The 25,863-nt window shown below is 37.4% G+C and overlaps 5 protein-coding genes across 10 annotated transcripts; 4 read left to right on the top strand and 1 right to left on the bottom strand.

Moving 5' to 3' along the window:
- The first annotated feature begins 345 nt into the window (after window positions 1-345).
- On the top strand, window positions 346-6,400 carry LOC149731878 (lysine-specific histone demethylase 1A-like). Of its 3 annotated transcripts, none has more exons than XM_089885353.1 (13): window positions 346-606; window positions 1,034-1,164; window positions 1,553-1,733; window positions 1,984-2,090; window positions 2,401-2,577; window positions 2,883-3,025; window positions 3,402-3,645; window positions 3,890-4,045; window positions 4,363-4,495; window positions 4,680-4,885; window positions 5,088-5,333; window positions 5,658-5,838; window positions 6,116-6,400. In XM_089885353.1, exons 1-13 carry the CDS (start codon window positions 582-584, stop codon window positions 6,271-6,273), a joined length of 2,088 nt encoding a protein of 695 aa, XP_089741479.1. In that variant the 5' UTR covers window positions 346-581; the 3' UTR covers window positions 6,274-6,400. The 3 variants fall into 3 exon arrangements, with proteins under 3 accessions (XP_089741479.1, XP_089741478.1, XP_089741480.1); XM_089885352.1 differs by having other exon boundaries at window positions 3,860-4,045; XM_089885354.1 differs by having other exon boundaries at window positions 444-668; window positions 3,860-4,045.
- Window positions 6,401-6,569: 169 nt separating this feature from the next.
- LOC149731877 (armadillo repeat-containing protein 8-like) lies at window positions 6,570-13,325 on the top strand. 2 transcript variants are annotated; one of them, XM_089885348.1, is made up of 14 exons: window positions 6,570-6,724; window positions 7,121-7,269; window positions 7,676-7,840; window positions 8,152-8,320; window positions 8,620-8,776; window positions 9,000-9,154; window positions 9,465-9,671; window positions 10,142-10,297; window positions 10,623-10,724; window positions 11,012-11,230; window positions 11,476-11,610; window positions 11,930-12,190; window positions 12,339-12,487; window positions 12,574-13,325. In XM_089885348.1, the coding sequence occupies exons 1-14, from the start codon at window positions 6,608-6,610 to the stop codon at window positions 12,614-12,616; spliced, it is 2,184 nt and encodes a 727-aa protein (XP_089741474.1). In that variant the 5' UTR covers window positions 6,570-6,607; the 3' UTR covers window positions 12,617-13,325. The 2 variants fall into 2 exon arrangements, with proteins under 2 accessions (XP_089741474.1, XP_089741476.1); XM_089885350.1 differs by having other exon boundaries at window positions 6,583-6,724; window positions 7,124-7,269.
- LOC149731875 (uncharacterized) lies at window positions 12,385-21,393 on the bottom strand. 2 transcript variants are annotated; one of them, XM_089885384.1, is made up of 5 exons: window positions 18,025-18,986; window positions 17,798-17,877; window positions 17,631-17,727; window positions 17,386-17,559; window positions 12,385-16,646 (listed from the first exon to the last, which is right to left on the bottom strand). In XM_089885384.1, exons 1-5 carry the CDS (start codon window positions 18,229-18,231, stop codon window positions 16,491-16,493), a joined length of 714 nt encoding a protein of 237 aa, XP_089741510.1. In that variant the 5' UTR covers window positions 18,232-18,986; the 3' UTR covers window positions 12,385-16,490. The 2 variants fall into 2 exon arrangements, with proteins under 2 accessions (XP_089741510.1, XP_089741511.1); XM_089885385.1 differs by having other exon boundaries at window positions 16,507-16,646; window positions 17,345-17,559; window positions 18,025-21,393.
- LOC149731876 (hydroxysteroid 11-beta-dehydrogenase 1-like protein) lies at window positions 13,477-16,673 on the top strand. The gene is made up of 7 exons (XM_089885378.1): window positions 13,477-14,112; window positions 14,565-14,695; window positions 14,770-14,881; window positions 14,952-15,137; window positions 15,399-15,536; window positions 15,734-15,966; window positions 16,088-16,673. Exons 1-6 carry the CDS (start codon window positions 14,031-14,033, stop codon window positions 15,946-15,948), a joined length of 864 nt encoding a protein of 287 aa, XP_089741504.1. The 5' UTR covers window positions 13,477-14,030; the 3' UTR covers window positions 15,949-15,966; window positions 16,088-16,673.
- Window positions 21,394-21,745: 352 nt separating the features above from the next.
- LOC149731874 (CCN family member 1-like) lies at window positions 21,746-25,610 on the top strand. Of its 2 annotated transcripts, XM_089885367.1 has the most exons (7): window positions 21,746-21,885; window positions 21,971-22,083; window positions 22,158-22,374; window positions 22,734-23,222; window positions 24,415-24,614; window positions 24,865-24,986; window positions 25,191-25,610. In XM_089885367.1, the coding sequence occupies exons 2-7, from the start codon at window positions 22,015-22,017 to the stop codon at window positions 25,375-25,377; spliced, it is 1,284 nt and encodes a 427-aa protein (XP_089741493.1). In that variant the 5' UTR covers window positions 21,746-21,885; window positions 21,971-22,014; the 3' UTR covers window positions 25,378-25,610. The 2 variants fall into 2 exon arrangements, with proteins under 2 accessions (XP_089741493.1, XP_089741494.1); XM_089885368.1 differs by lacking the exon at window positions 24,865-24,986 and having other exon boundaries at window positions 21,748-21,885.
- Window positions 25,611-25,863: the final 253 nt, after the last annotated feature.

The raw sequence follows: 25,863 nt of genomic DNA, 5'->3' as shown, positions 1-25,863 counted from the left end.
TTGTGTATAGGCATAAACGAGAAAACTTAAACAAACCCACTGTTTTGAGTGGGCGTTATAAAATTCGCTGGCCCGATCGAACTTGCTGTATCAGTGATTCATACTTAGCTTCACGTATGCGTAGGCATTACCCAGATAAACATTTCCGGCTCCTACAGGAAACCGACTGAGTTGTAAAAATGTTCGGGTATCCGCTGGCCATGTCGTAGTCTAGAAATGTGAGTTTTGACTGGACACAAAACTGACCTAATTTTCTTGTTAAAAACTTTTGATTTAAACACACACTTCATTTTACAAGATGTAGGGGCACATGTATTTTACTGGTTTAATGATTCTAATATCTCCTATTTACCCAACGCATGTACTTGTTGCTGCTGCAATCGCTCGTTTAACATTTCTATTTTCCTGTTATGAATTTTGTAATGATATTTCTATGGTTTTTGTTTTTGAATTATTTTTTTTGCGTTGCACATGTAAGCTACCAAAAGTAAATTCTGCATTAAGTTGATGAAATAAACGCAACCGTTGGGTATTTTAGGCTTTCGCACACACACAAATTCATTCTACGGTAGTTTCTTGCCATGGAATTCACCGACAACCTTGGAGGTAGGCCTGTATACATTTTAAAATAATTGAACCATTTCAACTTCCGCACCAGTTTATCATAGGTAAACAGTCTAAAGTTCATATTAATAACTAAAATAATGTTTTTAACTTAGGTTTGACACAGTGGTAACCGTAATGGCTTAAGACCCGATACTACTACCATTGTAGGTGCTTCATGCATGCGCGGTGTCCTTGGGCAAGACGCTTAACGACAATTGCTCTAACCCATTGGTCCTTTATGTGTTGTCCAATTTGTCAGTCATATATTCTAAAAAATGGAGCAAATCCTAAAAATAAAATAACCACGGAAAGTAAAATAGGTGTTCAACGTGTATATAGTCAAGCACAAGTTTTGTGAAACACCCGTGTTATAATGATTTCGTTACTCTACCAGGCGAGGATAAATAAGTTACATTCATTGATTCAGGTTTGGAAGGTGCTGCATTTCAAAGCAGGCTTCCCTACAATGAACTTTCACCTGAAGAAAGAGATTTGTTTCCAGACGTTGCAAGTGACGTCGGCGGCCATCTTGGATTTCTCAACATAAGAAACAGAATTGTAAGTTTATGTAAATTCAATTTGATTTTGTGGGGTGATTAAAAAAATATTTTCTGTTTAAAATTTAAAGAGCCAAGGCCTATTGCAATCGTTTAACAGATTTTTCTTCCATTTTATTAAAAGCCAAATTTTTTCGAAAGAGTTTTATTATGATTGTACCATATTGGTAGAATGCACTTTTTTCTATTTAAATTAAAAGAAAATGATAAGAAGAGCATGGGCTGTCTGCAGAGTATAGCAAGTTTATTTAGTGCAATGTACAAACATGATTTTGTTTACAAACTTTTGCAAACCATAATTTGGTCAATTGTTCAATCAACGAACCAGCTACTATACATCACATTTCTCTATCTAAATATTGCACCTGCTTAACTACTCTTATTTCCAGCTTCAAATGTGGCTCGATAATCCAAAGATTGAGCTCATTTATGAAGTAGCTGTTCAAAGACTGACCGACTTAAAAGAAATAACACCCGAAAATGTTGCACTCAGTTTAAAGATTCACAAATACCTGGAACGTCATGGATTTATTAATTTTGGAATTTTCAAACGTATTCATCCAATTAGAAGTAAGTTTAAGGTTGTTTCTGTTGTCTGGGTTTGTGGGTGCTAGAAGATAAAATAGGCTAGTGTTGCATTTAGTTTGCCTAAGCACTTAAACACTAATAGGCCAGATTAAAAAGTTTTGCTTTTGCAATTAAATTTTGTTTTAATCCTCTCATGTTACACTGCTGTTTTTGCATTTTCTAAAATTCTAAACTTCATAATGTTCAAAGATTATAATTGGCTTTTACACCTTAACTTAATCTTGTGGTTCAGAAATCAAGAAAGCCAAGGTCGTTGTAATTGGAGCTGGCATGGCTGGTCTTGCAGCCGCTCGACAGCTAACATCGTTTGGTATGGAGGTTATCACTATTGAAGCTCGGGTAATTTGACGGGAGATTTAGTTTATTTAGTATTGATATACTACCTTATGGTTATGAGTTTAGCAACCACGCTTTTTATTTAACACTTGATTTTCACTCGTATTATTATCGTATATATAGAAAATGTTATTTGTTTTTGTTATCTGGTTTAAAATAATGTAAAGAAGTAATATCACCATAAAGTTAGTTGTAATAATTCATAAGCGGGCATGAGATGTATGAAACAAAACACCCAGGTTATAACGACTATTATTTTCCGGCCACGAAAGTTACACTCATTCAACCTTCAACAACAGCTATGTATTTTTAGGACAGAGTGGGCGGTAGAGTGAGCACTTTTCGAAAAGGGAAATTTGTGGCAGATCTTGGTGCTATGGTGGTCACTGGCCTTGGTGGAAACCCTATTACAGTGATCAGTAAACAAATCAACATGGAGTTGCATAAGATTAAACAGGATTGCCCTCTTTATGAAACAGGGGGAAGTCGGGTATGTTTTGTCTCTGCAGAAATCTACGTTGTTTTGTAACAAAACATGAACAGTTGTATTCAGATTTCTAATTTTACTAGACTGTCAAAATTTGCTTCTATTTTGTGTCAAAAACTAAGATAATATGAAACTTGCGCAATGGTATTAAACAAGTTTTAGTTTCTTTTCGAGTAAAATGAATCTTGGGAATTTAGACAAATGTTTTGTTTCTAAACAAAATGTGAATATTTTTTTTACCTGTGCATTGAGGCTTATGAGAACTTTATTCTCAACATTTATTTACAATTGATATCAAAATCATGCAGGTTCCAAAAGAGAAAGACGTTCTTGTTGAAAAAGAATTTAACAAACTTCTTGAAGCTACTGCTCATTTAAGCCATGAGATGGAAATTGATACATTTAAAGACAAACAGCTGTCTTTAGGAAAAGCCTTTGAGCTTGTAATAAGGTGTGAATGACTTTACTGCTTGCTTGGATATCCTGCCTGATCCGAAGCTTGGTTTGATACACATTGTAATTTGAAACCAACAGATGACGGCCGACAATTCAGTTGTTTACCATCTGTTGCAGCATTCAGTAAACCTCATTGTCTCCAAAGTCCAAAGTCCAAACCTTGACGTAGTTTTAGCTAATACAAAGAATGATATGTTCATGTATTATTACTGACTGTTAAATTTATGACACCTTTATAAAACTAAAAGAATAGTAGACTAAATAGAGTATGCCAAGGTTTGTCAGTAAAATAAAAAAAAAAATTTTTAAACAAACCTGATCAATTTAACATGCTGTCCCATTCGGCATACTCAACATACAAATTTTCACAGTCTACAAGAGAAAAGTGTAAAAGAACAACTCCTGGCGCATTGGCACCAGATTGCCAAGTTGCACGAACGACACAAAGATATCGTGGAGAGAATGGCAACATTGAAACAGAAGGCGCTCAAATCCCGTGAAGTCGTATCCACTATTCCTACTTTAAACGATATGGAAGACAAAGAAAGTGAAAAAGCAATTTCTAATGAATTCAGACGAAGGTGCCTCATGAAAGATTGCAGGGAAGCATGCAAGGTGGGGAGACTGCTTCTCTCTGTTGTCTGACACCCACAGAATTATTTATACTGAATTTACAAAAATTTCAAACCAATATAAAAGAGCTTGCTGAAAAAATGTACACCGTCTAATCACCTAAATTATGTTAGAAAGTCTTCTTTTTTTAAAAGTTTTTATTTAAGGAAAGCTACAACTTATCTCTTTATTAAAAAAAATCATATTGTTTTCTTAGGATTTTTTTAAACTAAACGAAACCCGACAGAATCTTGAATCTGAGATAGTAGCCATGGAACACAACCTTCCAAGCGATGTTTACCTCTCCTCTAAAGATCGGCAGTTACTTGACTGGCATCTCGCCAACCTTGAGTTCGCCAATGCTGCCCCGTTAGATAAGCTCAGTCTAAAACATTGGAATCAAGTAGGTGGATTTTTTAATGATAATTATGCAAAGAATTGAAAGAAATATTGTACTTGACATCTCAGCTTAATTTCATTGAATATGATGCAAAGTTACACCATTTAGGTTGTTATTTAAATTTTAAAAAGTTAAACTTTTCTATATGTTTTTTTTAGGTTATATCAACTTACATTTTCAGTAATTGTTCTTTTTCCATTACTGTAGTTTTTGGTAATATAAGAAAATCCACTACCCAACTTAGGAAAATCATAAAATTCCTAACCATACCTGTTCAACACTTATATTACTGAATGTAAACTAACAGTGATCTCTTATAGGATGATGCTTATGAGTTCAGTGGTAGTCACCTTGTTGTTAGAAACGGCTACTCCATCCTCCCAACAGCCTATGCAGATGGTTTAGACATTCGTCTCAGCACCACTGTAAGAAAAATGAGCTACAGCGATACAGGTATGAATTTTGTTTAAAAGAAGTTTCGAAATGTTGTTTTGTGTTTTAAAATTGCCTTTTTAATAGATGTTTTTGTTGACAGTATTTGTGCAACAATAAGTGAAATACTAAAATGATAGATTTTTTTCAGTTTTTTAAGTATCCAAGAATATTTATTTTATATGTTGTACACTTGTTCTTTCAGGTTGTTCAGTCGTAATACAATCCACACAGACTGCTTCTCCACAAACCACAATAACATGCGATGCTATATTATGTACCCTACCTCTTGGTGTGTTGAACCCACCCGACCCTGAGTTAGACCATGGGCCAGCAATAGAGTTTGATCCTCCACTGCCAAGTTGGAAAATTGAAGCAATGAAAAGAATGGGATTTGGAAACTTGAATAAGGTGTGTTTCTGCAATTTTTTTACATCCGTCGACATTAGTGTGGAACATGTTGTTGTTTTTTTTCATTGAATTTTTTTTTTTTAAATAAAAAGCCAAAGAATTATTTTATTAATTAGAAAGAAATTTCATGAGAAAACTTCCTTTCAGTCACTGTTAAGTATGCGTCTTAAGTGCTAAATATTATCCGTACATCTTCATGCAGGTAGTCTTGTGTTTCGACCGAAATTTCTGGGAGTCAGCGTCTGCCAATTTATTCGGGCATATTGGAGCCACCACAAGCTCAAGGGGCGAACTCTTCCTCTTCTGGGCGATCTACAGAGCTCCTGTGTTGATAGCATTGGTGGCGGGGAAGTCAGCCAATGTGATGGAGCATGTTGGGGATGGGGTTGTTCTTTCTAGAGCCATAGCCGTCTTGAAGGGAATATTTGGCCCTGAGAATGTTCCAGACGTATGTTTTGGTTAACTCTTTTTTCCAATAACCTTAAAATAAAATGTTGCCCCTTTTTTTAAATTATCTTTTAAGTATTTAGAAATAAATGTGCGACATTGCATTAAATAAACAAATAACTGAATGCAACTTTTTTATCCTCGTGGAGCAATGACGGTTGTTATAACATACGTGCAGACTGTTCTATTCCATATACCTTATGTTCGCTTTTGAGTTACCACCTATATAACATAGTGTCTTGTAAGTAATTTTATTTTGCGCATATTGTATTGTATGCCATTGTGCCATTTTTATCAACCTTAATCAATTGTTGTTATATTGCAGCCGGTCAATTACACGGTCACACGCTGGGGTTCAGATCCTTGGGCAAAAGGAAGTTACTCTTATGTTGCTGTTGGTTCATCAGGTGATGATTACGATGTGATGGCGTGTCCTGTTGATGGGGCGGGGGCTTCATACGAACAGATGATGTCAAGTAGTGGAAACCCAAGGCTATTTTTTGCAGGTTTGTTACAAACAAATTTTTATTCTATTGTTGTTTTAACTTGTAACTTGCTTTACCCTTGCATGGTGGAAAACGACAGTCGCTATGACAGGATGTTCTGTTTTATTAATCTTGTTCTTTATTACAAGTTATTGTTATGCTGATATTATTCTGAACTTTGAACCCTACTTATAAGCCTCTGAAATAAACAGCTCTTGGTTAAGCGTATTATTGGGGCCATAGTTGTATTTTTGTTTTGGTATTTTATATTAAATTAACCAAACATTGCTTTTTCAAGGAGAACACACCATGAGAAATTATCCAGCTACTGTGCATGGTGCATTGTTGAGTGGATTCAGGGAAGCAGCGAGAATTACTGATATCTTTGTTGGACCAATTACCACTAATGGTAACAACCAACAGGGCACAGTTGTGACGGAGATTACTGACCATTAGTTGGAGTGGAAATATTTGAACTGCATTCTTCTAATGAATTAAAACTATTAAGGCCGATATTTCAGTTTCAACTGCCAATTGCAGAATTTTATGCGCGAAAATACACCATACACCACATAGAAATCAATTCTTTTTGTGTTTTACTTTGTTTTGTGATCGGTGAGCTAATGCACACCAATATATTAGGAAGTGAGTTATGTGGTGACAAATGATAAAATTCCCGCAGCTCTGTTTTAATGTAGCAGAATTATATTTTTCTTAGTTTTATAACAGAGAGCACCATAGCGATTAAAATGTTGCTCTCTTGTTTGTATATTGTGATACAGCAGTTTATATGCTGAATAACGTTAGTTGGGTGAACGTTGAAAAGTTGCAAAACAAAAGTTTCGCGATGGAAGTCGATCAACCGAATATAAACGAGGTTTTTCCTCCAATACCAGGACTGCTTTCGGTGAGTACTGCTCAAGAAGCAACAATATGATGCTCTATATTAAAAACATAAGGTGAATGATATAACTGTTGATATTCGCATCGTCGCATTGCGAGGTAACGACAGACACAGTCGACAGTCGTTATAACACAAATGTTTTGTTCCATATACTTCGGACTCGCTTACTACCTCGGTAAGCTTGTGGGTAAACTTTTTTCCTAATGTTTGGCTAACAGTTTAGATAAGAGTAAGACACCACTGGGTTGGAACAATTTTTGTTAAGTGTCTTTCACAAAGACATACACACTCACATTAGTAGCAGCATCAGGCCTTGAACTCTTAAACACTGGGGCTAGAGGGAGACAAGCTGACCACAGTTTGGCACCCAAAATAATTGCACACCTTACATTTTCCAAGGAGGTGAGCGCAATGTACCAACCATATGTGGAAAAACTTTATAACGATAATGGAAAGGTTGTGGTGGAAGGACTTACTCAAATCAAGAACCTTGTGATTGGGAATAATAAACAGAAGTCAAACTTTATTGTATTGGGAGCTGTCCCAAGGTACGTATTAGGTTTTTATCATAATATAAACTGTATGTTGCGTTACTTTACGTTAATTGTTGGCATTATATTTGTTGTAATTAAACTGAATGGGTATTGTATTCAGTATTGTTTTTTATCCTATAAATTGTAATTGTGAAAATAGACATGTGAATGTGAACATGAATGCCAATATACATGGGCAAAACACAAACGTTAACCATAAATGACACTAAAATTTAGCCTATTTTTTTTATTTTTGTGGTAATTAGGTTTTACATAAATTTAATGCAAATTTTAAATGTTAGATTAGTTAACAACCTGTGGCACCAGTATTAAAAGTATATATATATAAAGACTCTTATTGTAAACATGCTATATACAGTTTAATTTACATAACAAAATAACAATAAACATTAAATTCCAGGCTTGTGTATTTAATCCAACATGAAAGTAGCGATATTTCAACCAAAACCCACTGTGCTGTTATACTTGGTAGCTTGGCTAAAGGCATGGAAGCGAACGTTAAGAGTTTGCTTGATTATGGTGTGATGGATGTCATGTTTTATGGACTACAACAACCAGATATAAAGTGAGAAAATGTCTCCGTAATATTTACGTTTTTGAAACACTTTTTAAAAAATTATATATGAATTTTATAATTTTGTATTTAGTGTATGTATATGTTTAGATGTTTATGTGTAAACTGTTCTTTAAATGTAGAAAGTTCTACCGTGTACTACAATCTACATTAAGTTTATTTGTATACTTTTTTAATATTTAAATTTCAAATAAATTTTAAATAAGTTCAAAGCTGATTTTTTGCTAAAAATTGTTTCATGAATTTATTGCTAAGGTTTGCATGTGTTTAAAATTCAAATGTTTTTAACTTTTTTTTCTCAGGTTATACGAAGCATGTTTACGTTGCATACGAACCATAGTAACATCATCTCGTGCAACTTCCGACTTGATATTTGTTGATCCTTCAGTTGTATCAATATTACTTGATTCCATCAATAGATCCACATGCTCACAGGAATGCACTTGTGAAATTCTATCTTGCTGTTGCATGGTAACTGCCTACTAACTACTATCTGTAACAAATTTTATGTAATAATGTTTAATATATTTATTTAGTTTTATGGGTGAGTGATCGATTCTCTATAGCAACTGGTATTTTTTGTGTTTAGAGTAGGTTCTAAATGCTTCCATTGTCGCTCAGCTATTTGTTAAATTTATATCCAGTAAAAGTTGACATTTTAATACACTCATGTTTGTTTTTTCTTGGTTTTTAAACCAATCTTTAGTCTGCCATATGAAAAAACTTGTTTATGTTTATAAACAGTTTAACTTTTTATATATTATTTCCAGACAAAGCACCATCAGGATTTGTTGTATAACTTGGGGGTCCTCGCACAGTTGGCTGATCTTCTGGTATCAAATATTCTACGTGTTCAATTAAAAGCACTTCACACTTTTTCAGTTTTGTGTTACTGCAATGACAATGTATGCGATGCTGTTTTAAAAGGTATGAACTAAATACAATTAACATTTCTGTATCAAAGCCATCTTTACATTTTGTCACCTTATATTATTTTTCCACTTCACAGCAAAACACAGGAAAAAATTAATATTTTATTCACTTAAATTTTCTGCTTCACAAGATTGACCATAAAACCTGCAAATTTAGCCAGAGTTGGTCAATTATCCAAATCTGAACATCAATGTTTTTAAAAATTTTAATTTTTTAGCTAGAACAAAAGACCGCTCTGTCGTATCTGTGTTGGAGGAAATGTTATCCCGTGGTCAACCTGTGCAAATTCAACTATTATCAGCAAAATGCATGACTTATTTATACAGAAGCGGTGCTGCACATTGTCTTGATAAAGAAGTAGTTTATAAAAAGGTATTTTAAGGAATTTCATTTCTTTTTTTCATGAATGAGGTTCTTGTTGAGACCTGGGATTTAGAGCCCCCAACACCCAGGCTGCTTATGTACACGTTCATGCAAACTGTGTGACTTCGTCTAAGACTCAATCCACAATTTAATCCTTGTATCTGGTTACTTTTGAAACTTTTAAAAATCAATAATTATTTATATTAACTTAAACCTTTGTTTTAAGTATCATTTAATTTGTTCACTGAGGTTTTGCTCATATAAACAAACATATTCTGTTTTTTTGTATTTAGCCATATTTAAATTCTATTAATACCAGGTTTTGCCCTGCCTAGTCCGCATGTGTGATGCATCATCTGATATAGAGGAAAGATTGGTTGGTGCAAGGACGTTAGCTTACTTGATAGAGAATGAACCAAAACTACAGAGGCATGCACTCATATGTGAGCAATTCCCAAAGAAATTAGAAGCTTACTTTCGACATCCAACGGCTGCAGACACCGGGAATATGGCTGATATAAGAAGAGTGAGTGTTTAGTAGTAGCTTAATATATAAGTTTTGTTATGTGTGGAGAGTAGACATTATATGTAAAGCAGCCATTTACTAGTAGTGTGTGGTACAGTGGTTTAAAGACAACTTGCATTGTAACCTTTAAACAAAGGATCTTGGTTTAAACATAGATTCTGTTGCCTAATACCATGTTTATTTCTTTGGCAAGACACTTGATGGTCATTTCTCCAATCCAGTAGTCACAAATGGTCTAAATTACCAGTCAATGCCACCATGAACCAAAACAATAGCCTACAATCCAAACTTAACAAGATTTGCATAAATCAGGACATGTTACATACATATTTGTCAGTATGCCATTTATTCATACCTGTATTTTTAAATTGTTTTTTATTTTTGAATATTTTTGGACTAGTAATAAAAACCTGGACTATGGACCAATATTTAGGAAATCTAAAAATTAATTTGAATGTATCTTTCTATAGTTTAAGAATGAGTTAGGGCGTGGCAACGAACTTCTAGAGTCAGTTTTCCTCGCGTATGCTGCTCTACTGTCCAATGATGAAGACATGAGAAAGATTGTGTGTAATGAATCGTTGCTACAACACCTGGTACAAGCCATGGACAATTCATCAGCTAATGTAAGGTTTTGGGGACAGGATTTTATAAACTGCAACTAAACTTTTTTATTCAAGTGGTGGTTTGCTTTGTTAGAATATATAAAAAAAATACAAATTCAGGTTAAGGTGGCTTCTACGATTTGGGCAGGCTAATTATTTACCCAGTAAATGTTGTTGTGTTGTTTATCTATAGATTTCTAATGTTAGATTTCTAAAAAATCCAATATATTAATAAGTTTAAAAAAACTCTTTTGGATATTTGCTGTTAGTACAGTGTAAAATAATGTTTTATATTTATTTGTGTGTAAAAAAATAAGCATGTGACTAACTGACTGTTTCATTACAGGTTCGAATAGCAGCGCTTATATGTTTGTTAAGTTTATCAAGATCGGTGCAAATATTACGAACTACATTTGAAGATACTGAGGTTTGGAAAGCAGTTTTAAAGGTAAGTTTCATCATTACAGTATTAAACAGCTGTTATTTCAATATTGAATGAATTATTGTAATTTACTTTATCCTAGTGTGGCTCGAAAATGACATTCATTATAACACAGCTACACAGCTACACAGGTGTTCTGTTTCACACACCTTCACATAGGCAAATTTGCTGTATTTTTTAAGGTTTTTTTCTTTTTAATTTTTTTGTTATGTATATCTGATTATTTAAACAACCCATACGGGACTTTAAGTAAGTAAATACTGGATTTTATATTTTGCGAATAATTTCTACAGATCGCCCACAAACCACTGGTACCTAACGATCCATCTTCAATGAAAGAGATGGTAGCTGTGAGCGGCTTACTCTGCAACCTTCTGCTTGAGTTCAGTCCATGCAAGACGAAAATTCTCTCTGCAAATATACTACAGACCATCAAGAATTGGTGTGAAAGTGAGACGAGTCCAAACCTGAGACGAAACGCTGTTTGGTGTCTATGTAATCTTACATTTCAGGTTTGGGGCTGTGTTTAATTTTGTGTGGTACGTAATTTTGTTGTCTGAATTGTCAGTGAACATTAAAAAAAATGTATTTATATATAAATAACCAATAAAAAATCACCCACAAAGTTACATACAAGATAACTCAAAGGCAGGCACTATGTGTATGAAACAGTGTTCCAATCTCTATAACAACTGTTGTTGCCCTGCTATGTGAGGATAAAACAAGTTACATTCATTCATTAAGTTACCTTTTTTAGGCTGAATTAAAGCTAAAGTTGGACGTAATGACATTGCTTGGCCATGACGTGATGTTTAATTTACTTACAAGTACTGATTACGATGTGGTGACCAAAACATTAGGAATTCTCAACAATGTATTAACCAACAACGAAGTAAGTTACTATCTACCACTTCTCTGCTTAAATTGGGAAAAAAACTGGAAATTTGGTTTTGGATTTAGTAAGTGGTTTCATGTTTGCGTAAAATGGTGAGCACAACAGTGGTTATTTATGTGTTGACTAAAATTTGAAATGCCAGCCATATAGTACAATCTAAAAATAACAATTACCTACAAAATTACAGAGGTGGTAACTTTAGAGACCTCATTATAGACTGTTGTTCTCCTTCAAATAAATAATTTACATTCATTCATACACATTTTGCTGTTTTTTTTTAAATTACGAAAACACTACCTTTTTCCTACTATCCCAGCACACCGACACTGTTATGGCTTTACATGGTGACACGGTCATGCAAGCATGTGTTGTCGTCATGGAAACGACTTCGCCACCCCTTCCTGCCACCTGGGCTACGTTAGGCGAACGTGATGTTTCGTCTGCAGTCGCCACGCATGCGCTGTGTGTGCTTAACTGCGTGGCTGCAGGTGACACGGGCACCGTTCGAAAATACATGCATGAAAACGAAGACCTGTTGAGAAAACTAGTTGAGTTCGCAGGCCGTGCAGACGAAGAGGTATGACACATTGTTAGCTTTGAAATCGTATACCTATCAAACTTATTATTCTTTTAAATATACTGTCTTCCCATATAAATTAAAATGTAGTTCTGTTTCTTTATTTGACAAATTATTGCTTCATGCACTCAGGATATATTTTACACAGCTCCAGACTGCAGCAGTAGCATGTATGTACACCTTATGTGAAAGTGAAACGGCCGATTCTGCAATTAGAAAAGAGAAATTCCGAGCTCTTGGAGCACAAGATGTACTTTTAAAGCTTTCAATATCAGCCAGTGGTCCTATGGCAGAAAGGTGATTAGAATGTATATGCGGTGATTAATCCTTGACTTATGCTTTCATAATGTTTAATAACCTCGTGCACTGTTTTGCACTTTCAGGGTGAAATCGACTTTGCAATTGTTTCAGCACAAACCGAATTAAAACAGCAACGGTATTGCAAATATCACATTCAAATATATCAGATTATTCAGTTTTTATAAATCATGCTTCAAAATATCTGCCACTTTTTGCTGAACCTGCTGGATTGTTGCATTTGCTTTCAAACTGCTCTCATGAAACTGTGCATTCCATCATTGCATCGTGTCATGGATTACTGAGGCCGTTAACAGTGTAGTGTAGACTGTATAGGCAGTCGCTTGGAAATTCAGCAACTCGTAGAATTACCCGATGTTGCTAAAGCCGTCGGTTTACCTGAAACAATTCACCGTGCAGTTATTATTACACAATCGTACAAAGATTCTGTTCTTGCCAAGCATGCAGCTTCTGTCGACATCAGTCGTAGGCCTATGAACTGTAGGTTAGAGCAAAATTTAACCTTGCATAGCTGACTCAATACTGAGTATACATTAGGTAGACAAAAGCAGCCTGAGAGGAAATGATATGTACACATGGCCTACTTGATTATGTATTGAGTAGAACATAATGTACATTGTACAATATAGCACAAGGACAATGTTTAAATAAGTGATAAGAGGAAACAGTTTAACGTGGTACCGCCTCAACCATTTGCAGTAATGAATATATTTGTAGACTTGAAATACGCTTGACCACGGCTTACTAGATCTCTAGTAGGCCGTGGCTTGACATATTGCTAAAATCTAAATAAATACATTTACAAGGAAGTCTAAAATATTTTGCGGGTACTGGTTTCTATAACTGAATTGTCTTGGTTTATAGATTCCCCTTTCACGATTTAATTAGTCATCACCGTTTTGTTGGTTGATTGATTAATGAGTTGAAATGGCAGATATTTAAACCGCTAATTGTTCTTGTCACACGGTTGGCTTCACGTAGCTTGGTTGTGTCAACGTTTAAACCTGATACGTAGACGCGCATCCGTCAATTTTATGTGGGTAAACAACCTCATCACGTCACCACTGCATTTATATTGACAACGGGACTTAGACGATTTGAAATATTGAGCCAGCATAAAATAAAAAAAATGCCTATGCAGAAAGTGAACTAGATATTGGATGCTATTTGTCGTAAATATAATATTTTGATTCAGGATCAATCGAGCATAAGATTGTACAGCAAAGGCATGTATCTGCGATTGTACTGTACAGTTTCCACCTGTGTCGTAATGCAGACAGTCTGTCGAGTGTGAAACGCTATTTCCTTGAAATAAGCCCACAAGAAAGCGTCACTTAACAAGTAACTAAATAATTCTATGTAACTCGATCGTTCCGGCTGCGAGTGAAGTAGCAACTCAGCAAAAAAGACTTAACATTTCGCGGTTTGTATGGTAGGACTTCAAGGTTAGTGGCACCTGTAGTTAAACAGTAACAGAAACAAGTCTGCTTTATGTCAAACTAGTAAAGGCGCATAACTGAAAATGGGTTGGCTACGAGTTACTGCTGTTGTTGTAATTGCTTGTATTCTGTACTCAGCAGTACGTGAGAGCGGATATAATCCAGGTAAAGTGCAATATTTGTAACATTGCATATTTTCTACATCTTTAAATAGTGTACCAACAGTATTTCCGTACTATGCGGTTAACTTTGTTTTATACATTGGCTACTAAGTCTGTGTTAGCTAGCACTCTAGCAGTGTACCTTGTTTTATTATTAGCGACCCAGTCATGGTTCCGCCATGTTTGTTTTTGTTGATAAGAAGGGTATACTAGACGAGATGACGTAACATATTCCTTACCGCACAGAACGCGTAGTAGTATTTGGTTTATGACTACGGTTCAAATGGTTTGTTAAAACAGTACATTTTGATTCTTTGAACTAACATTCTCATTGAATATATAATGTTTTTTTCAGTTATATCTTCTAAATGAATCTAATATTTACTTAAAATTGTGTTAAAAGTAACTGTTTTAATATCGGGATTTGATAAAGTTAATTTTTTTGTTTCCCTGCAGATGAGGTAAAAGGACTGCGAGTCGTTATCACGGGAGCTAGTTCTGGAATAGGAGAACAAATCGCTTATAAATTTGCGTCAATGGGCGCTAAACTGCATATCACTGCTCGACGTGAATCAATCTTACAAAAAGTAACTTCGTTTTTACCCCTTTAAGTTAATCGTACACTCGCCTATTTCATTACTTAACAAAACTAAGTACACAGGTTGCTGCACGTGCTAAAGAGCTCGGAGCGATCGAATCGCACCATTTGACAATTAGTTTGTCGAGTTATGAGAACTCGACACTCGCAGTGAAGGACGCACTTGAAAAACTCGGTAATCAGTGTATAAAGAATGGCATTTTGCGGTAAAAGGAAATTTAATTTTGTTTCTCGTTTTTCAACAGGCGGAATTGATGTGTTGATTTTAAATCACTTTACCAACAATTATCTCGGCAGTTATCGCCACGAAGCAAAAGATATTGAGAAGCTCTTCATGCCAAATATGCTTACGCATGCGCATTTAGCGTCTGTTGCTATGGAGTCGCTCATAGAAAACAAAGGCAGGATTGCCGCAACTTCATCTGCAGTCGGTGAGCCATGAATACACCATAGACATAAACCGTTGATCCGTGTGGTATGCGACATAAATCTATCAAATATATACTTTGACCAGGTAATACCAACAAACTTTAAACTGATTGCAGTTAACAACTGACTGCCGTGACGTGCATACGCATATGTATTAAATAACCTTTAAATTAGCGAGCAGCAAAATAGTTTTTGAACTAATTTCTGTAAAACCTAACGTATAGCGTATATTAATTATTAGCCAAACTGTTCTCTCGTTTCAGCTTTGTTAGGTGGGGCCTTCACCGTACCTTACACAACAACAAAATTTGCCTTGGGTGGATTTTTCAGGAGTCTTGAGCACGAACTCACCATAAACAAAACGGGCGTCTCCGTTTCTCTTATACAATTAGGATACGTAGGTATATATACAGAATTTATTATTGAATATATATTCATGGTTCATGAAACTAACATTCTAAAACATAAAACTAACGTTCATAATACTAACATATTTTCTCTGCTTAAACACCCGTCTTATAACTACCATCGTTGCCCGCCACGAGAGGCGAGGACAAGAACCCTTTTGTGGATTTTTAATATTTCTATGTCATCCCAGCCACAAATTCCTCAAAAGCAATCGCGAACAAAATAAAAGCCACTGGAGCCTCAAAAATTGAATGCGCATCTGAAATAGTTCGTGGGATAATGACACGTGAAAAGTTGATTTATTTCCCGGGATATGTGTCATGGATACCCCTAATGCGAGCTCTCTTTCCCAACTACGTGGATAAGATGACGAGAGAAGCTTACTACGAAGGCGCTTTTGACTAGTCAATTCTCTATAGTGGGGTAAGATGGAATACCGTTAGCACCTAAATCCAATATTTCTTGATCTTGTTTTAAACAATTATATCAACGCTATTTTATAGTCGCTACGGTTATGTTATAATGTTGTTTTACTCTAAACCAGAATGAACGATAAAGGAAAAGAGAAAATCATGTCCCATCTTACCCCAGCCTATACTATGTATCTCAATTGTGAAGCACCTTTAATTTATCTCAAATTTGTAATTTATCTCGAAGCCTTTACGTCATAAATCTTGGTCGATTTCTTCCGTGTAACTTACACGCCGCAGAAGCCGGAGACCTCAGTCTTTCATTAACTTCACGTGATGAATTAGTTACATTCAACATAGCAAACAGTTAATATTTAACTATCCAATTTATTCATGCCCTTATTATTCGCTTTAGATCATGTTATTCACCTGTAATGGCTTAATGTGTATTGAATATGTAAACTCAATGTATGAACCATAGATAATGAGCCTATATCCATCATTCGTAATTGATTTGTTCCGGCTTTCGTTACCACGTTACAGCGCTGGTGCCGAGCTTGACTTTTGTGGTGGTTTATTTTCTGTTTCCTTTTTTTCTTCCATAACCTCTAATTGATTGTTTGATACAAGTTGAAAGATCGCCTTCTCCCTGTATTTTAAATCCTTCTCGCTTACGTGTTTCCAATCGTTCACCTGCAAACAAGGTCGCCGATTACTGCAGTGTTACATGTGGATATATAGAGTAGAGTGAGGGAGGACGAGAGACCTTTAACACATATAGTAGGGTGGGGGCGGAAGACGGTACATCTTTAACACATACTATCCAAATATCCTGGTCATGTTTTAAACAATTAATAACGGTCAATAAGAGTCGTGGGGAGACAGTTTTAAAATTTATTGAATGTTTTTGTTTACTTTACCGAGAAGAGAAATAAAAAAGGTGTCCCATCTTTCCCCACCATAATAGATATACAACACACAGCAGTGCGGTTTGAGATTACTGCTATATCAGCAACACGTGTATAGCCTTGATGAACACAAACGTAGTGAAGCGCCAAACGTGTTTTAATATGTTACACATATAGTAGGGTGGGGGAAAATGGGACACTTTTTCATTCTATTTTCTGGTCCTATTTGGTAGTGAACAAAGAATTATAAAACCGTATCCTGACGACTCTCATAGACCGTTGTTAATTGTTTAAAACCTGATCAGGATGTTTCGAAATTATGTGCTAAAGCTGTCCCGTCTTCCCCCACCCTAATATATGTTTTAAGATATATATATATCATATAAATGGACATTGAAGAAGAATCCATGCACACGAACTGACGTGGTTTTACACCCTCGGTGCATCTCAACAATTTCTAGTTATCGTGATTTTACTCCTTACCTTCTGTATTAAGCATGCACATAATATACATGAAGTCGTACCTTACATAACGCTCCCGTACTGTCCACTGTAAAGTAGCCAGACGCCAGTTTCGCAAACAAAAATTTCTTTACTGAATCGCTCCACGCTTCCGCGTTTACTACAACGTTGTTTTGTGACTCAGTTTGTCTTTCAGTAAATCCATCGTTTGCGAAGCCCACAGATGACTTATTTGTCTGTATAAAGCTTATGATATATTCGAGCGCAGGTATTATGATCGATAAATTATATCAAAAGATTCCAAAACCTGTTTGTGTATTGTCTCGCACTCGTTTTGCACGCTAAGGTCTTGGTACAGCATTCGAGATAGACTACGAATGTGGCTTCTTTTCTGAACGTTCAACCTTTTAAATCAAGGTATTTAGAAATATTAAAACATCTGTTAGTTTTATACACCAACATAAATACACGTACGTTTGTGAAGTAAATGTTTTTGAGACCCGCATGTTTATTGAAGTTTGGTACTGCTCTGTCTCTGTGATCGTTGGCGTTACCTAACGGTACGAAAATTTTAGGTTTCTTGTATTGCTGTTATGTAGTCTCATTGGCTACAACAAGCACCAGTATAAGTCGCACACACATTATTAAAGCCATAGTAATAAAGTAATAACACCACATTAATAACGCCGACTTTTTCTTACTTTGTTGTTTTTTAAAACGAAACGCGGATCTTCAAATTTTCGTGATGATTTCTCTGGTTGTTTCCATTCGTCTTTTTGCGTTTGTTCGGGAGGTAATTGGTCTCCGCTCTCTTTTATCTCCGTTGTCATAGTAACGGTCACTTCCTTAAAACGAGTGTGCCGCACGAGTAGTCTTTCAAATGGTAACCTATTAATTGTGCAATACATAGTATTGTGGGGTAAGATGGGATACTCTCAGCTCCCAAACCTTATACTCCCTGATCGTGTTTCGAACATTTAATAAAGGCTCAACGATCTTTGGGGTCGACCCGGGATTTATTTTTTTTGGTCCATTGACCCAGAGGTCCTACAGTTACATTATGTCAATATTTTCCGTTTATGTAAAATGGAACAAAAAAGAAACCTTACCCCACACTACTATATATATATACAGTTCTCTTACTTTGTATTTGCGCAGACTCCAAATGCGACTCGTAGACAACAAAATAGAGCTAACCCCGAGGCCACAGTCAAAACAGATCCAAAACCAATCCAGTACCATTTATCAGAATCCATGTCGTGTTTATCAGCATTTTACGCACGCAGCCTATCTTGTAGTTTGCATTTAAAATCTTAATACTTATAAAGTTCTGCCCGAACCTAAAACAGACTTTCAGTTTCGACTTTATTTAACAACAAAATATTGACTCGTCCCGCCCATCCCTACCTAACGACCCAGTAGTCACGAAGATTTAATCGTAAATGGAAGTAAAGCCAAGTTAATGCGCAAATTGTCACTTAGGTTTAGGTGGTGCCTGAATCGATTCCCGATTTTCAGTTACCGTTTTTAATATTACGAGTTATTCGTGGTTTTCCATTTTAACGTCTGCGTATATTCTATTTGGAGTCTGCCACTATTTTGTATTACATATGTTTTGTCAATATACTCTTATGGTATTTCACGATTATTTTTTATATCAAGCAAGTTCGCCAGTCATAATAATTTTTTAGTTAATAATTTTAAATTACGGTTGCTTTAATTTTTATCAACAGTAAATTCAAACCCCAATTACTGCCAATAAAAGTAAATGAAACAAATTTATAAATGTTTTATAAGTCTGTATTGGCATTCTTTCGCTCAGTGTGTTTTGTTCCTAATTTAGGGTTTGCTGGCCGATCGTTTCCTGTGGCAAAACATTGACGCATTAGAATTCCATTAAGAGAACCAAATTCGGACGAGCGTCACTCGTATGCCCTATACCAATTCACGCCTTGTTCGACCCGGCACCTATCTTGATCATCTGTTCGATTAATGCAAGCGGCCGTTCGCTGAAAATACACACCGGTAATGATGATGCTCATTGGTGACACTTGCTGGCTCCGTATTTGTAGTTGGACCACCTGGCTTGGAACAAAGGCCTATTTTGTTAATACCTCACTTAAAAGCGCAACAAGTTCGAACGAACTTATGGTAAGATTGCACGCTGATAATTGAGTCACTCTGTCAATCAGCCATGTCATTTTCAGCGGCGAAATTACGTCCATTCATCTCAATGCGACCTCTTTTACCGCGCAGTCGCTTATCCCTGATAAACATTGTGACACTTAGGATTGATATCGCCTAGCTGTGTCACGACGCTGCGGCTCAGTTTTAATTAGAAATTAAGCCAGCAAGGTAACACGGGACTGGCGTTGCGAGGCCCTGATGTCATAGCAGCCCGCAGCGTGAAATTGTAACACAGCAGATATTCTCTCTTGTATTGTTTCATTGTTTGCGTTTGATGGTAATCTGGATTGCATGTTATGGAGAGTGACTTAAGTGGATCCTCCGCGGTAGCAACCACCGCAAAGCAACCGCTTCACCATCTTCTATAAATCATTTCAACGATAGAGTAATTGACAGTGTTTGTGTAAGGTTAGTCACTTCATAATGCATCGTAATTCGTGCTCGTCTCTGACGGCAGTCGGTCGGCGACAGAAAACCTGTCAAGTTTTCGCTTGCGGCGAAGCTGTTTGTTCCGGCTATGCACAAGTACAGCCGTTCAGATACTGTAATTACAAAGCGGCGATCTGATGGTCTTTTCAATTTAATGAAACCACCTTCCACTCTTTGAAGAAGGTTATTGAAACAGCTCACGCATATGGTTAAGTCATACAGTCATACACACGCTAGGTAAGTAAACCTATTGTTTACAATGCGCCGTTACGAATCGCTTTCATCACTTAAAATAGCACTTACGTTATGCGAGGGAATATATACGCTCGTGCCACACAACTGTACCGAGTTATACCCAAACCGCTACTTACAACGGTATTCATAGACAACTTCCAAAGTCGTGGCGGTACCGACATTTCGGGGCCTCTGGGGTCAGGAGGTCTCATTGCTACGTTTTCTTTGTCGGCCACATTACAAGCGACACGGGTCAGTGCGGTCTTTGGCTCTTGTTCCATTCAAAACTAGTATCTTTGGAGGTCATGTGCTCTTATTTTTATCCTTTTTTATCCATAAGAGCGTATTCTTTTTAGGACAAAGCGTCCCGACGACGGAAGACGAAACAGGATCTATTCGGTCGGGTTACGTAAGCGCTCTCAGTTGTTGTTTAGCGAGGCATTGGCTTCTACGACGAGGGTAGTTACGTCATTAGCCATGCACCATTACAAACATATTACGTCATTGTTACAATGACGCCACGTTATGACGATCTTCCCTCCGTCATCAGTCTGACCCAGCAAAAATCGAAGTGAGAAACCAAATTTTCCGACAGTAACTGCATCACGCTGTTGACTTAGTATCAGTTGCTTCTATAGTGAATACGGGGATTGAACAACCCAATGCGTGGGACCCCACTTATAGATCCCGTGAACACTAGGTACTCATTGTTGCTTCCCCCAGACACAAGTAATCTGGATCCTCGTATATCACCCATTAAGGGAAAGGCGCGGAAGGTGCGAAATGAGGGGTATACTGGGTGTTAACATCATCTTTATAGACGTCGATCACAGTAGATTTGTGGGATCCAATGTTTAGCAAGCAAACATCACATCTTTGATCAGCGATGTTGCGCAGATTAAACTTTAGCCCTGGGAGAAAGGGATTAATAATTTGTCGATTTATAATCCCGTTCTCACAACGTTGTACTTCGTCGCTGACAACTATTTATGTAGTTTTCCTCAACTTTAATACCTCGTTTAATTTCACTGCGGTTGGACGTAATTTGCCAACGCCTAAGAGGGCATCAATTATTTCCCCGAATTGGCGGTTCGACTATCACACCACATGTCGTGCTAAGTAAACGGGACATACCACTCGCCAAACGAAGAAATTAATAGAATGATAAATCCAATAAACGTATACGTTCGCCACACCTTAATCAACCTATGCCATTTACCTTGCGCGCGGAACGGGTTCGAAAATTTGTTTTCCTAATTTTCACAGCTTTGATTTGTTTACGCGTATCATATAGCAACACCCGATACGCGATTATACCGAACAGATGCAAAAATAAAATCCCAGAACCCGCTTTGCTTCTTTTCGTAATAACCTAATTTTCACACGCCTTTGATGTTGAAGGGTGATGGCGTATTTCGGTGACGTCATGCTACGAAATTGACCCTCACACAGGTTGCGATCAATAATCCTCCTCCGTGTTTTAACGGATTTAGAAACGTGCGCGTATTCGGTGAAAGGCAGTCGCCCGACGCAAACTAAAAGCAGGGGTTTAAACGACAGTACCCTCATTGTTGTTGCTGCTCACTTTACCTATATAAGTCGTGTCGAATGTCCATATTGTGCGGCAGAAGTTTCGCTTCCGTGGGGCCTCTGTTACCCCGGGGCAATACGTGCAGTATAGGTTCAGCTAAAAGATAACAGATCTGTAATACGTAAGTTTACCAAGAAAAAGAGTTCTAAAAATTGAATCTTAAATCGAAATATTGTGATAAATTTTTAAACTTAAAATAATTTCAGATCAACTCAGTAATAGGTCAAACAACTAAAAAGTATTTTAAAGCATGAGAAGCACGAGTTTTCTTATTTATTCCCTGTCTCTTGTGGCGGCTTTTCTACATTTTGTGTCAATCGTAAGTTAAACTTGCCTGTAAATCTAATTGTGTATTAATGGTACCATAAGCTAAATATATATTTTCCTAAATAGGTAAACGGGATGTGTCCTCTCGTCTGCGACTGCAGTAATGCTCCTACACGGTGTCCCAGCGGTGTCAGTCTTGTAACAGATGGTTGCAATTGTTGCAAAGTTTGTGCCAAGCAGACGGGAGAAGAGTGCAACGACCAGGAGAAGGTTTGCGATCCGCATCGGGATCTCTTCTGTGATTATTCCGGGAGCAGGAGCGGAGATTGGGGAGTCTGTAGAGGTGAGAAACTAAATATGACGTTTTAGAATATGTAGTTTTTGAGATGTAGCAGGAAGGGTAAGATTGGACACGTTTTATTTTGTTATTCTGTCCCATCTTGGTGGTAAACATAGAAATATATATACACAGCCCGCGACGTTAAAAGAGCGTTATTATTAGTTAAATATCCGATCAAGAAATATGGGATTTAGGTGCTAACGATATCCCATCTTACCCCACAGTACAATTTGTCATTATTTATGACATTTGTCATTTGGAACTATTTCATATCTTATCGATTCTACTTTTCATGGATAAAAATTTCAATACTGACGAGGTCACACGGTTTGGTGTATATTTACCGTCTCCACCATTTTCAGCACAAGATGGCCGACCTTGCGTACACGAGGGCACAAGGATCAGTAGCGGTACAATGTTTCAACCAACATGTAAACTGCGATGTTGGTGTATGGACGGTGCCGATGCTTGTACCTCACTATGTCCGCATGAGATTCAAGTCCCACTGCCCCATGTATGTCCCCATGCTCGGCTTCAACCTATTCCTGGCCAATGCTGCAGTGCCTGGGTATGTGACGCGCCATCTGGGGAGTCTGCTGTTTTACCAATGGACCGGTTTTGGAACGAGTATGTTTCCGAACATGAACCGACCGATATTTCGAGTTCGGTGTTACCGCTTGCCACCGTGGAAGAGCTAGGCAGTAATGTGGCCGATGACGTAGTGTACGAGTCCGACGGTGGCCCGGACGGGGACGAAATCATCGATTATCAGCTTCGGTACGTTGATTCACCGCAGATCGACGTGGGGGACGAGGACAGCTGGTCAGAAACGAATCTAATTCCAGGAGAGGGTAAGTGCTGTTTAATCATCATGAACCGAATAAATGTACCGTAAATAGCGCACTTATACCGTTCGAGTGCGTTGGTTAGCACCTGACTAAGCGGGGAAGCACATTCGTGGAATTCCTATCAATAAATAGGAGAAAACAACATAATTGAAATAGATCGCATTTATTTATATTTCCCGTCTTTCTCTGTGTGTGAAATGACGCAAGCGAATGACTATCATTTTGTTCGCTTTTCGCACCGAAGCTTTTTCTGGACGAATTAAAGAAACACTTTCGTACGTCAACCGCGGTGTGGACCGCAGTTAATAAGCGCGTGGTAACGATAAGCGTCGGCCTGACGTAATCCGCAGATTGCATCGCGCGAGCGTAGTTCGTATAAAGTAGAGACGCTTTTTCGCGCAATCACTCAGCACGCGCGGGGTTACGAGCCGCGTTCTAATTATCGCGACATTTAACTTTCAGTAGCGCGAGGACGCGATTTGTGTAAACTAGCGAGAAATTGTGATTGTTGTGTCACTGTGTGCCAGTAACCCGCGTACCTGCCAAACAGATTACCGGAAAATATAGTGGGTGGTTTAGTTTAAAATTTAGTTAACGTTTTACAGGCAGTTTTCGTGACAGCGAGGGTCCCATCGGTAAATAATTTGAGGAAGCCTGCAACGTGGCAGACAGTCGGACATTATATTATTTCATATAAGAGTATATCATTTAGGTTTGTCATGTAGTTTTAGGCATGACAATTTTCAAGTAGGAGACAGGTGGTCTGGCGCCTGTTTGGGTGGTTTTTATACTTTCACTCAGACAACAACAACGTTTTTATTACTTCTTCGTGTTTCGCAGCAATACAGAAGTATATACGCAGCAACTATTAGGACAATTTCGATTTAACGATTCAATTAAAATACCACTGAAGTGCCCGCGTGCCGCCCGCTTTAAACGGCATTCAAACGTACACCGCTACACCCATTACCTTTCCCAAGAAATTGTGAGGTCTCTATTAAAATGCGAACATCCATCATCCACGGGTGCAGTTCCTCGTTGACAGTCGATATGAAAACCTCAAAACAATCCGGTTGTGTTCTTAAATCTCGCCGGAATTCAAGGGCGAAATTCCCGCAAATACCGACTTCTGTCGCCGTGGTCTTTGCAGCTGTTATCGTGTGCGCAGTCTCAACTTCATCCTTTGCGTCTTCAGTTACCCGAGGCCGTTCGCTTGCGGGAAATCGCAAGTCAGGTTGCCGCCAACAAGCGTCGATGTGGAGCTACTGTACAAAGAGTTGCGGGCTGGGTGTTTCGACTCGCGTAAGCAACGCAAATGCAGAATGTAAACTGAGGAGAGAAGTTCGTTTATGCGAAGTGAGATCTTGCAACCAAGAAGAATCTCTCACACCTAAGGTAAGAGTAAGTAAACATATATACAATAGGCTGGGGAAAATGGGACACCCATAATATAGATTTATCCTGGTCGATTTTTAAATAATTTACAACGGTATACTAAGAGTCGTGGGTAAGCGATTTTATAAATCTTTGAATGTTCTTTGTTTACTACCAAATGGGACGAGAAAATAGAATAAAAGGTGTCCCATCTTTCTTCACCCTGCTCCATACTTAGAAATATAAGGTGTTAATATTGTTTTTATTTTAGCACGGGAGACGTTGCATGAAACAGAGGCGAGCTCCGCGCAAGGAACATATTGTTTACTCGGGTTGCACGAGTGTCAGATCGTACAGACCTCGACATTGTGGATTGTGTAAAAGCGAGGACAGGTAAACTATCCGTATGTCCTGGATACCTGGAACTAATATGAAACATACTTGGGGGGTAGAATTTAAAATAGCTCTTCAAACATTACCGGGTGCTCAAGGAACTTTTATTAAATTCGTAATAATAGCGTCGAGACAACGGTTCCACTTCCTCCTTGCTTTATTTGTTCTGAAATAACATGACTAAACGTACACTGTACATGGCAGATGTTGCACCCCTCGTTCTACAAGAACCACCACCGTTCGTTTCGAATGCGAGGATGGAAGAGCTTTCTATAAACGGATGATGGTCATAAAAAGTTGCAAGTGTCATCGCCACTGCACAGACGTCATGATATGGAACGGCCTTCCTGGCAGTCACAGTGCTAGATCTCACTTAGCGGTCGACAGTTAATTACTTTCGGAATCACTCGTTTTTGTATTTCAAAAATATATTTTTGCTACGATCTTTTAGCGTTTTGTATGCCAGACCGTTTTGTAATGATAGTCATTAGAGTGTTGCTTTACTTTTATTGTGCACTATTTTATACAGCCCTATTTATTTTGTATTTATTGCGCACTTCACGTAATCTTTCCATGCCAACAGTGAGCGTGCTCCCCTTCTCAATAAAATTCAACATTTGCTAATATGCTATTTTTGGAGCTTTACGTCAGAATTACTTAACACCGATGAGAAATGTTGAACAGGTTTGAGCAACATTTTAATTTGTCATATCTGTTTAGATAGGCTATAGAATTCAAAGAGTCATAAACATTTAAACGCACGAGATTATAAGGAGCTATAAAAATATACACAGCTCCGTTTGAGGGGTTTCTGAGTCAGATCTTGGTCCATTACCACGCACTAGACCTAAAATAAGTGGGAAGACGTCATTAGAAC

The sequence above is a fragment of the Ciona robusta genome, chromosome 9 (genome assembly GCF_009617815.1).
Source record: "Ciona robusta chromosome 9, ASM961781v2".
In the NCBI taxonomy this organism is placed as follows: Eukaryota; Metazoa; Chordata; class Ascidiacea; order Phlebobranchia; family Cionidae; genus Ciona; species Ciona robusta.
This window is presented reverse-complemented; position numbering and strand designations above follow the sequence as displayed.